The following is a 13,000-nucleotide window of genomic DNA, read 5'->3' on the forward strand; positions in this document are numbered from 1 at the left end:
CACTGAAGGTGTGTTAGTGCCAACAGGGCCGACAGAACAATTAACACTGTGTCACTGTGTAACACACACAGCGGAGCCCCTTCAGCCTCAGGTTGTCACAGGCACCATTTGTGAAATTGGTACTGCATGTGTACTTTCATGCTGTTGATAAAGACGGAGAAATATATGAGCACCATACGTAAGGCAGCTCTGAGGAAAAAAAGACCTTGTCTTTGAACAACCTTGATTTAGTATTTTACATTTGTGCTTTCAGCATTTAGCAGTGTGATCTCTCTATTCTATGAAAAGGTTTTTTAAAAAGCAAAAAGGATAACAATACACAACCAAACACATTTGAACAGACAGATAAGATACTTAATTCCTTTACTGCTCACCTGATGAACACAGACATTGCACTTGTCACAGAAGACCATCTCGTTGCCGTCCTCTCCCTCTGGTGAGCGGCAGACGTCACAGACCACGTCCTCGTCGTACTCGATGCCCAGGCCTTCCTCTGTCTCAATGGCCTGCTGCATCTTCTCCTCACACACGCTCTCCAGCTCGACCAGAACACACTCCATTGTCAGCTCGTCCAGCTCTGGTAATGCTGGTTGCAAGAAGACCGTAAACTTCATTAGTTTTTGTTGATATTGTGGAACTCAACTAGAAGAATGAAATCATCTGAAATTCTGGTAAGGCAAGAAAGACTGGGATAAAGTACGGGGAAGGAGGGGCGATTAGAGGAGTGTTAGCTGGTGTGAAGTTCTTCTTTAATGTTTTAGAGAAAATGTTTTTCTTTAAGAGAGGAACCTGTCTTGACGCTGATCTCCATTGTTCAAAAAGTAGAAAGTGTTGAAAGTAGAGGTTCAGTCATGACTGCTGGTAGGAAGAATAATTATTTGAGAGAATACTGAGCCTATTAGGAGCTATTAAAACAAAAAGTGCAATAACAGTGTCAACACTCAGAGGTTTCTTTTATTTCTTGTTATTGATAAGAATAACAATAATGGGAAGTTGCTCATAGGGAGCAAGTAAATTTAAAATTCCAGGTATTTTTGGCCAAAACACTGTCTCACACTTGTAAATGTACACAGCTTTCCTTTGCAAGTACACCTTAGTTTTCTTTGGGCCGTTTAAAGATAAAATGTGCTGAAAATTAGCTGCAGAATTTGGGAGAATGTGGAGTTGCAGTTGACTCTTTGCTAACCAGAGAAATGCTGCACATGCTCCGTCAGTATGAGCCCATTTGCTATTAAAACCAAAAATTACAAACTTTACCAGTGAGTCCTTCTCGCAGACGGCCTATATGTGCCGATATGTGTCGGCATTAACATTGGTGTTCCTGCTCGATTTGCATCTACAAATAATGCCTCGCTCTAAGACTAGTTAATAGTTGATGGAGACTGATTTAACTGGCAAATGGAAGCTTTCTTCCTTTTAAAAAATTATTTAAAGTACCAGGGAAGTAAACAGTCTGGTTTCCAGGACGGTGACTAACAGATGTGCTATTATCTCATTACATGCAACGAGATTACAATGATTATACAAAATGGGTAACAACAAGGCATTAAATCTCGTGAAATGCCACAAATCCTGAATACAGGCTGTAAGTGAAGAACATGCCAATACAAATCAAATCAAATTAAGATCTGCAGAGTCGAGAAAATCTTTTTCTCAGCGACAATCTCTGGATTTTGGATTTAAAGTAATAGAAAACATTTACAGTGATCACTTTAGATTCAGTATTTACATTGTTCTGAAACATTGCCTCTCAATGCTTCGCCCGAATCCTCCAAGCAGCAATAAAGAAACTTCTGCTTTTCTGGCTTCTGTAGTTGAGGATTATTTATTGATTTATTTGAAGGATTCAGCACTCAGTTGGGAGTTTTTTTTAAATGGAGTTGAGCATCCTCAGTCTCTTTCTATTATTTATGTCACTCAACCCCTTCCCATCCAGAAATAGGAAATAAAAAAAATAAAAACTTTATGGATTCTTGAGCACCTTATTGCCAACAGGCAACAGTTAAAGTGCAACCTGAGCTGCAGTTTCACATGAAGATTCAGAGCTTAGATTCAAAAGAATCAAACCAAAACACTGAAAAAATACTTCTGCATTATTTTGGAAATGCAACATCCACTTTTATATGAAAGTCAGCACCTGCTGCTGTATTGAATTTGGCCATATGATGTTGGCATGAAGGAAGAACTGAAAGGAAGAAACTGTGTGATTGCAGTTGTTGTGGATCTAGAAGCTGCTTTTGAAGCAACAGAGAAAAGGGAAGCAGAGTTAGATATTAACCTGCTGTGACATTTACATCATGACGTGAACACACACACACACACACACACACACGAGGGAGGGAAGCAACACCACTATTCACACATATTTGAGATTGTATGTGTCTGCACGGTGCACTGTGTGTGTACTTTCAGAGTATTTACTTTATATTTATCTTCCGAGTGTGTGTTTCTGTGTTCGTAACATGTGACAGCTGTGTGCACATGCAGATAAACTTTTATCTTTGTGTGTATGTGTGCTGCACTTGTCCGTGTGAAAGCAAAACAGCATCCAACATGCACACACACACACACACACATACAGAGACATAAATAATTTTTTTTCTCTACTTTTCAGTATATTCTACTGCTTTTATTCTGCACATTGTCCATGCATTATGTGCCTTCATGTGCTTTTCTTAACTTATTTAATTGAATGCATTATAATGCCACAAAGCCTGATTTTTAATATCAAGTGTTTTCTCCATTACTACCAATATACGTCCTCTATATTTTCCTGTGTATTGTTTTGCTGTAATGGCTTAGTTTTCTGAAAGAAATGAAGTTCCATCTTAAATAGTAAATAGTCTGAAAAATCTAACTAAATTAACCCTCTAAGCTCAATAGGTAAAGTGTATAAAATTACAGCCTACCCAAGTACACATACACTTGTATACATGTATACAGTACGTGGAGACTGAGACAGAATATGCTCAATCAACCCTTCATGAATCCAGGGCCAGACAACCTTGCCCAACAGAACCAATCAACCGTCTGTTTGTTTGGTCTGGTAGTGAAGGTTATGAGAAACAACCCACTACTGCTCCAGGAAGAGCCAGTGCCTGTGTGTCTGTGTCTGTGTCTGTGTGTGTGTGTGTGTGTGTGTGTGTGTGTGTGTGTGTGATTTAAGGAAAATGTGTCCCCGAAAAAAAGCCTGAAACCCAGCCGGAGATTTATAAACATAATTTCTACGCTTTATCTGAAAAGAGCCAATCAGATATTGAATAAAATGGAGGAGATGGGAGAGATGTTGGGTCAGCAGTTGTCACCATGGCGAAATGTAGCGAAACAGAGAGGGAGTGACAAAAACTAGAATAAGAGGAACAACGAAGACAGAGGAAGCAGGTGATGATAGAGAGGTAAGGGGGCAATGACGAGTAGAAAGGACGGAAAGAAAAGAGGCCAGAAGTATATTTTTATATAAATTTTAAGGTCCTTTAGACTTTTTAAAATCTGACTTAAGAGGTGAATTTTAATATTTTTCCTCATCATGAAAGAGAACAGCTGTTTATTTTATTTGAACATATCTAATAAAAGTTGTGATTGTAAATGAGCAGGTGAGTGTGTACTACTACTTTATCTCTTGATGGCACAAACAAAGTTTTAATGAGAAAACATGGCATCTCTCTTAATTGTCCATGTTTCTGATACTACCAGTTTATGTGTTATCTCAACCAAACAAGAGATGAAACAATTAGTCAATTAATCTATTAGTCAACTGACATCTTTAAAGTCATTTATCGTGGAAAAATGCAAAACATTGCAGCATTCAGCTCCTAAAATGTAAGGTTTTGCTGCTCTTCTTTGTTTTATATCATTGTAAATAGAATATCTTTGGATTTTAAACTGAATTGAAAGTTTATTAGAAAGCTATTTGAAGCAGAACTTTTCACTTGTTTTCTAACATTTTACAGACTAAACAATTTATGGAATAATCAAAAAAAAAAAAAGATTATTATTTACATGCAGCTGTGCCCAGGAATATGACTTTCACAAACACACACAATAAAGTGTGAGATATGGACGTGTCTTTCAAGCCCATATACTTTGGCTCAGCACTTACAATCATATTCGATGTCTTTGGAAACTCTTTTTGACATGATGCTGGTGGCAGTAATGTCTCAGATTTTACTGTGGACCTACATTTACACAGTTTTAGTAAGTATCTTTTCTCTTCAATCTCAATTTTTTTTTTTCTGGCTATTATTATCAAATTAGGCAGCAGGTCAGTTTACACTCACCCATCTGTCTGAACTCGTGGTTGACCAGTTCCAGCCAGGCAACATCCAGATCATCAAGGTCATAGCAGCTGTAGCGCTGGGTGGGAGGAGGCTGGGAGTGGCTCTCCCTCTCCTGCCGGTTGCTGGGCAGACCACCTGTCGACTCCAGCGGCAACCTGGAACAAACACAAAGACACATGCAGAGAGTTTATCACATGGTCTGGAAACACAACAACAAAACTTGTTTTAATATCTTAAAAAATGTGTCTCTAAGTTTGGTTTACAAATATGGACAAAATAAAATAATGAAACAAATTATGAACTTGTAAATGGGTAATAATTCCAGCTCTTGATTAAATAAATAAATAAATTTAATTAAGCAATAAAATACAACATGGAGTACTTTGGTTGCTGGCACCTGTGGGCTGCGGTCGTGTATTAGCACACTGTTAACACTTCCCCCAATACAGCACAACCTCAAGTATTTTATTACTTAATGCCACATTTACACCTTTTACAGCTGCATCAAATACAAAAGTGAAGACAGTGGTAATTTAGTCACTTTGAAAGCCTTAATCATACAGAGTTTATAACATTTTATCCTCCAAAACTGCACGTACACATGTGCACATCCACGCTCTGTGTAAAACATTGAAATCCTGCACTTCTCATGACAACAGGAATAATGAGGAAGCCCTTTTCCCGTCTGGGGCACTTCCTTAGAATCAGGTCGTGACCTCAAAGTCCAGAAAGACTGATTCAGAGTCTTTCTGATGAAAAGAAAAAAACACTATCCAAACAATGACAAATTAAGTGGTTGTAAGCGACCATGACAGGAAGCTCCTCCAGGCAGTGTCTGGTCTCCGGAGCCTCGGGCCTGAATGTCTCTCTGTCAACAACAGCAGGAAATGGGGTCAGGAACTCTGCTCGACCCACTGGGAACCAATAAGGACTCAAACACGCTCTTACACACATTTGTGCACACACACATACAGACCCACATAAAACATCTGGATCCTCTAAGAGCTAATAGATAAATATAGCGTGAAAATGTATAAACTGTACCGACCGATCACACATACTCACCCGCTCGAAAAGAGCTCTGTGTTTTGCATAGTAACACACACACCCATATGATTCACATGCTCGCCTAGTGAAGTTTTGACCTTTGTGTGAAAAGGTGAAGTGCATCAGTGATCAAAATAACAAAACAAAACAACCTTTTGCTCTCTGTTCTGCTCCCTGTCTTAAACTCCTCATTATCATACTGCTCAGTTATTATCATCATCATCCTCCGTCAGTGCTGTCGCCCTCACATCAAGCAGCACAGTGATCATCGTCATGGTCCTCATCATTATCATTATCCTCGCCATTATCATCACCACCACTGTTGTCGTCATCATAACAACAGCTGCCACAATTTAATTCAGTAATCTTCACTAGGTTGACATCAGCTTCACATGTGTTGCCAGCACACTTACAATAGGAAGTGAAAATAACAAAAACAATTAAATAAATAATTTGCATAATAATAGTCATTAATAGACAAAAAACAATTTCTTTGAACACTAAACCAATATGGGAGTTATTCCAGAATACTATAAAATGCACGAGTAGGAGAACAATATTACACTATAAAATGTCTAATTGTCAATATCGTAAACAGTATAAAAAATCTTTACTTAATTCCTCCTCATTTTTGCATCCTTTTCTTATCCTTTCACTTCTAATTCGACTTTCTTGTTTTTTCGATGTTTGTTTGTTTGCTGTTGTTTATATAATAGGAAACGCATGCAAATCTCTCTGTGGACAAGCAAAACACTGGCCTGCATATGTACACATGAATCTTTCTGTGGCTTTGTTTTGTGTATATGCAGACGCCCCAAACAATCCTTGATGTCACCATCCCAGTGATATGAGCATCAGTGATCAACAGCATTTTCACTGCTGATACTGCATCCAGCAATCTAATAAAAAGCACAAATCTGTGTTCTGTCTATGAATGACCAACTTAGACCACCAGTACTATGGAGACAAAAGTGTAATCGTTAATAAAGCCTAAATTCTGCTATCTTTCTGGGAGGACAAAATGGCAGAAAATTAAACCCTGTTTTGGCCTGGAATCAGACTGATATCTGATACTGGATAAATAGGCCCTGGCCAGTCAACTGGCAGGGGAGAAAAGATAGAGACAAAGACACAAAAGAGACACACACACATTCACAGGGAGAATAGGTTTCATACTGGAGACACTGGGCTGGTTGTTTCTGTTATGTAACGTTAAAAGCAACTACAGTGTCTTATTACATTGTTGGTGGTTATCAAAGGATAAGGCATGTTTAATAAGGCTTCTATAGTTTTTGTTATTGTCAACAGATCCCATAAAAATACCAAATGTGTCTCATAAAAAAAAGGCTGAACAATTGGGCACTGTACTTGTTAGGAAATGTTACTAATATAATAATAATAGCTTTATTTGTATAGCACTTTTCAACACAGGTAACAAAGTGCTTTACAGCAATCAATGTTCAACATAGACAAGTAGAATAAAAATTAAATAAACAAAATGAATTAATAAAATAAATAAAACAAACAAGTAGGCGATGAATTGATTTCTGGCTGAGACAGGTATAAAAGAGACTTACAATAGTTGAGGAGATAAACCATGGATGAGTTTCTCCAGAAATAAAAGACTTAACCTTGGATATACTTCACAAATGATAAAAACATAACTGAACAACTTTCTTTACATGTAGCTCAAAACAAAAATCCTGGTTAAAAAAGTTAAAAGTTAGATTTCCCCAAGTTCACACAGGTTTGCCATGATCTGAGTTCTATTAGTTGGGGGGAACAAGTGCAATGACATCCAATTTTGTAAGATTTAATTGTAGAAAGTAAAGAGTGTTTTATTTCAGCAAGGGATTTGCAGAGGGTTTCACTGATACTCAAGCAAGAGTAAACAGTGCACTTGATGGGAACAACTAAAAGTGCAGATTAATACACATTTGCTTCTCTGATCAGTAATTACAACAGCAGGAAAATAAAATAAACTACATTGGCTGTATTCCTTCATTACCATGAACGTGTAACCAGTGCAACCGTGTGGCTCATTAATAACAATGGAGGTCTATGGCACAGAGGAATAAGATAGATCAGGCTATGGTGACATAGACATTACCTGTTCATAGGATCAGTTCATTGCTGGTCTTGGTCTTTTCTTAGGGTTTGTTGATAATAATAAAAAATGTAGAGTATATTCAGGTATAAACTGAGTACCAAATATATAATCTGATAACCAGTCAGTAGTTTAACAAACAGATCTCTTCAGCAGAGTGCTGTTGAATATGATATTCTTAGCTTTGTTTATTCTAATATGGGCTTTATAACATTTAGTTTTATGACTCTGTTGCCGTTTCTTTGGCTTCTAGCTGTGACTGGCAGTGCGGATTTGCTTTAGCAACATAGGGATGTCAAAACAAAAAGAAATGAAGGAAAAAGGAGAAAAGAAAATTAGGACAAAATATGATCATGAAAAGAAGACAAGTGAGACACCCAGCCAACATTTAGACGCTGAGTAAATGATACCTGTAGCAAGCCTGCATACATTTAGAGCAAAACTGATATCACCTGAAGACAGGAGGATAACAGCTATGTCAATTTGTTAAGTGACCCTTTCTGACTTACTGATATCAGTTCAAAAGTCGCATCATCATCATCTCTCTATCACTATGTGTGGTGACATTTAAGGTGAGCTCCCAGTTTGGATGTCTGAGGTACAGGAGACGAAACATGAAGTGAGACATGAAAGGAAAAGCGCTGCCTCATAATAATGTCAAGCCATCCCATCTAACAGGATGTGAGTCAATGGAGGTCAGAGTACAATGTGTTCTTCCACTGGTAAGTATCGTGTATCATCCCCACCCCACACACACACACACCTTACATAATGTAGGTAAACAAAACCATGTGCAAAAGGTCTCCCTTTGTCTAGGCTTTATCGTGACTACAAAGGCAGAGATAAAGTGCAGAGTCATCCGTCAATACTGAAGACAATAACAACTCTATGTTAAACTGTAAATAGATTTTCTGTCTTTTTATTGGGTTAACACTGAATCCTGATAAATGTATGTGAGCCAAAGAGCTTTAAAAGTTTAGATTTAGACTTTAGATTAATGCACTTTTACAAATATATCAGTTTGAAGAAGAGGAGACAGGGATTCCAAGTCTGGCTTGAGAAATATAATACTGCAAAATAAGGTCTAAAAAGTGGAAAATGAAATGACGAAAGCAGACAATTAGTAAAGATTCTTCACAGCAAAAACAAGGTACAGTAGAAGATGTCCTAGACACACACCAAAGCAGAATAACTCTTCATTGTAGAAAGATTTCTGAGTATTTCTACATTTCTTTTAATAAAAAAGTATGTTTTTAATCACTAAGTTGACAATTTCACATCAAAAATGTGTTCCCTTTTTCAACCCATTGTCAGTCTATAAGAAGGATATTTTTAGCTAGTAATAATAATTAAGAAACCTTCAAAATCACTTCTGTTTACACTTGAGGAGTGCTAATGAGGAGAGCAGCAGAGAGGGAATATTTAGATGTTCCCTCCTTGGAATCATAACAATACTACAGCTCAGTTTGCTTTGATCTTTATGGTGCGTTCCATGAAATATTTATCAGGGCGAACTACACACCGTGGGGCTCTGATTCTTAAAACAATAAAAACCAAAGTTCCCCCTCCATCCCTCTTCCAGCTCTTAGGCCCGGAGGAGAAGTGTCTTTGGTTTACCACATGGGATGTGCCTCTGGGGAGTATAGGAGTACAGCGAAAGTGTAAAGAATATCTTGTGGCATTGCACTGCTGAATAGGATGTTATATGAGCACGTGCAGGGAGGACAGCTGATGTATATGTTTGTGAGTGCGTGAAAGAGTTAGAGACCGGGGTGGAAATAATTTAGTTTTTTTCACAATTACACTGTCCACAGTCCACAGTCTTCACTTCCTAAGTAAGCAGAAACAACAGGCTTAGTATAATAACTTATTCTTATTTTATGCTAATGTCCTATAAAAAATGGCTAGGCTTAGTTACATATGAATTACGATCATTCGCAATTTATCATTGCAGCTTCTAGACATTCTTTTTTTCTCAACTTAAAGGAAATACTAGAAGCGTACTGTTTAATCACAGCAATTTATAAACTACAAAATATGTAAATAAATATAGTTATCTCTAAGTACAGATTAATAATAAAAGACAGTGTAATATTTTGGGTTATTCTTTGAGGTATTTCTAATATTTTGGCAACCTCACATAAAAGTAATGATAGACTAAATATTAGAAAACACTACTCAGTGTAACGCAATATAATTAAAAAGATAAATTTTATAACTTAATGAAAGCAGGATTTACTGCAGGACTGTTGTATCAGGCTGCATTGGTTTTAGCCAGGTACCATAAAACTTCAATTACTAGCCCGGGCTTTTATTTGCTAAAAATCACTGAACTGACCCTGCCTATATTTGGGATAGGCATCTATATGCGACAGGCCTTTAATTCCTTTCACACCAAAGATGTGAAATAGGCTACAATCAAACTGTTTATTTTAACCAGTATAAATATTATGTATTAACAGTATGATCATATCAATTACAAATCATTAATTTGATCGAGCTCTGACACACAGCTTAGGCACTTTTATTTTGAAGGCAGCAAGATAACAAAAACAAGCATACCCAACAACACGATGAAGGAAGAGGAGAAGAGTGCGGGAGATGTTAAAAGACATTGAGCAACATACCTTAGATGACAGTATTAACAACTTAGATAGATTTTTATGAAAAGACATTTTGATTGTTTTGATCGGAGGACCCTTACAGACTAAAGGAATATAAATAATCCATCTTTCTGGTTTACCAATGCCAGTAAATCTTTGTGAATTGAACTGTAAAATGAACTGTGGAGAATCTAACTGATCTAAGGATGTGTAGCATGTCCATACTGACAAAAGTTTAAACATTTGTATTTACGATCTAAGCAGCTTAGAAATAGCTACAATAGGCGACCTGGTGGTCTTTAAGAGCTTTTTATACACCCAAAGAACCAGGCAGCTAATTGTGACCTGTGTTTATTTATCAAAATGTGAAGCTACATCAGTAAACAGGATAGGCGGCTATTTGGGACTCAGCTATTAATAGAAGTTTTAAGGTATAAAACATACTGAAGTGCCAGCTGAGTGTATTTGGCCCTACATGTGAATGAAATTGTGAAAGGACAATGCATTCAAGAGGAGTAGAGAAAGCTATATAGTTTGATTTAAAAGGCTGATAGATAAAAAAGAAAGAGAAAGAAAGAGGGTAAGAAAAAGTCAGCCAAGGCTTCTTCTCTGTCCTCCTTCCCATATGTTCCTCACCACTGTGTAAATCTCACTTTCCTCGTCAATAATAATCTCCTCTCAAGGAGGGATGAAGTGGATGGTGTTTACATAAGACATTTCCAGTGTGGGCAGAGCGACAGCGGCTGAGCTCAGCTCTCAGTCTGACTCTCTGCCCACACAGGACATGTCTAGTTTAAACAGACATCAACTCCTGACAGATCACTCATGAAGAGCAGGAAGTCCTTCGCAACGAAGCTGGAAATGTATATGAGGCTAAATGGAAAAAAGGGGAGGGAGAAGGGCATGGACGACAGAATGTAAGAAACAGAGAAAGAAAGAGAAGTAGGATGGAAGAAACGGAAGAAATTAAGAAATGATCTGAAGAACTGAAATAAATGAGAGATTCAGACTGCTGTTCACATTTACTATTATCTTTCATTTGCAATTTATACAACTACACAGTAGCTGCCAACTACCTGTCTGAGAGAAAGAGCACACAATGCGAACAATAGCTTTTTTTAACCGAGTCCAACAAATACTCTTAATTAGCTACAGCTAATTAAATTTGCCAGCAACAGCTGCCATTTCAGCTGGCAATATCAACAACTGTCTGCGAAAACTTTCACCTCTTCAAAACATGACAAGACAGCGTTGTTAACTAGATGAGTGCACGCACGTACAGATCTCTGCCAGGTGTCTCTGGGGGCATGTGGGTGGGGAACAGGGAGTGCAGGGCAGGGTGTGTGTCCGGCCTATATTGTATAAGTTTCTTATATAGATGTATATAACAATTGTAATAAAGTGTTTTTGTAGTATATAGTATAGTCTAGTGTAAGGGTATTGTACTGGGTTTTCCTAAGTGTATAAATTTAATAAGCAGATAAACAGATAAAGCCAAACTTCTAAATTTATTTAGGCAAAACTGAAAAAGCTTACCAATTACCGGAAATGCCTTTTGCTATGTCATAACATATATCGTAAAATGGCAAATACTGGTAAAACAGACAAAATTCTACGCTTTAAAATAGGCTCAGTCACTAAAAAAGGTTTTTCAGAAGTTGTAAATCACTGCAACCATGAGCGGGGTCCTTAAGAATACATTCATAAATGTGCACAAAAAATATTAGGCTGATGGGTCCAGTGATATGGGAGATTAGTTGCGGACACACACACATACACACGTACATGACAAAACGTATGATCTCCTCCAGGCTTAGACCTGGCGGACATAACGATTTTATTATTATTAACTATAATTAAAATCAGGTGCAGCGTTTTATAGTGAAAGTCAGAATAAAAACTTACATTTTGGAGACATATCCCTGTAGGTTATTAAGGGATAACGAGCGGTGGAGCTAAATCACACAGCAAAGCCCATGTTTTTAATGATGCAGGCGATTGTTAAACCTTCAGCTAGTAACTACATTGATAATTTGATGAGCATTTATTTCGTAGTAACTAATCAGAGCAGCACGTCACCATTATGGGGGAAAAGGAAACTGGATTGGAGACAAACAGCCCAATCAGGTTACAATCAGGTGGGGATGTGTAAAAAACACTTACTGCTTCACTGCAGGTCAGATACCAGGCTGAACATCACCAGTTAGACATGTTTTACCTACTAGAGTCTGCAACAGGTTTTATTATTGAGCAGCTGAACTAGGTAATAGGAAAGAGAAACGATTATTTAATCAGCCATAAAAGTGACGGGGGCACAACAAGAGAAGAGAAGGAAAGATAAAATGATATAAGTCAATGGTGAAACCCAAGCCTGAGCAAAGGAAGAAGAAAGCCAAGAAGGGATGAAGAGAATGTGGAAAAGCAGGGGGAAAAGAAGAGAAGTTTGAAGAATACATCTGGTAAATGAGTTTATAAAATGAGATTGAAGAAAGACAAGGAGGCAGAGAAGAGAGGGAGAAACAGAAAGGTGCTCTTCCTCCAGTTCTTCAGTAATTTGATTTTAACTCCAGAAGGTGATGACAAGTTTATTCAATTTGAAGTCAAGGCTTAAAATTATTTCAACAAGCTCCTCTCTTCATTTGAAGATGCCATACAATATCCTTTAAAAAATGTTAAGTGAATGTAAAAGTTGCTAACAAAGTTTCAGTGCAAATTATCAGCACAATAACATCACAGAAGAAGAAGTTTATTTTATTCTCTGTAAAGTCTGAAGACAAAATTCACACGTCAGTATGTTCCAAAAAACTTGATGATGAGGGTGTTACTCTGAATACAAGATTAAACCACTTGTTCAGACATACCATTCTTATCAGATGCAAACAATCACGTCCCTGTGTGTTAGGGTTAGCTTGTGTGTGTGTGTGTGTGTGTGTGTGTGTGTGTGTGTGTGTGTGTGTGTGTGTGTG

General features: G+C 37.5%; 1 protein-coding gene across 2 annotated transcripts in view; it reads right to left on the minus strand.

Moving 5' to 3' along the window:
- The window catches only part of jade2 (jade family PHD finger 2), a 192,873-nt gene that overhangs the window by 85,349 nt on the left and 94,524 nt on the right, over nt 1-13,000 (minus strand). For both annotated transcript variants that reach the window (XM_038707524.1, XM_038707523.1), the window contains exons 5-6: nt 4,278-4,432; nt 375-586 (exon numbers count right to left, since the gene is read on the minus strand). In XM_038707524.1, the coding sequence (XP_038563452.1) occupies nt 375-586; nt 4,278-4,432 (367 nt within the window). The remainder of the gene's footprint in view (nt 1-374; nt 587-4,277; nt 4,433-13,000) is intronic.

The sequence above is a fragment of the Micropterus salmoides genome, unplaced genomic scaffold, assembly GCF_014851395.1.
Source record: "Micropterus salmoides isolate LMB-PRFRI ecotype aquatic unplaced genomic scaffold, ASM1485139v1 Ms_hic_scaffold_9, whole genome shotgun sequence".
NCBI classification, from domain to species: domain Eukaryota; kingdom Metazoa; phylum Chordata; class Actinopteri; order Centrarchiformes; family Centrarchidae; genus Micropterus; species Micropterus salmoides.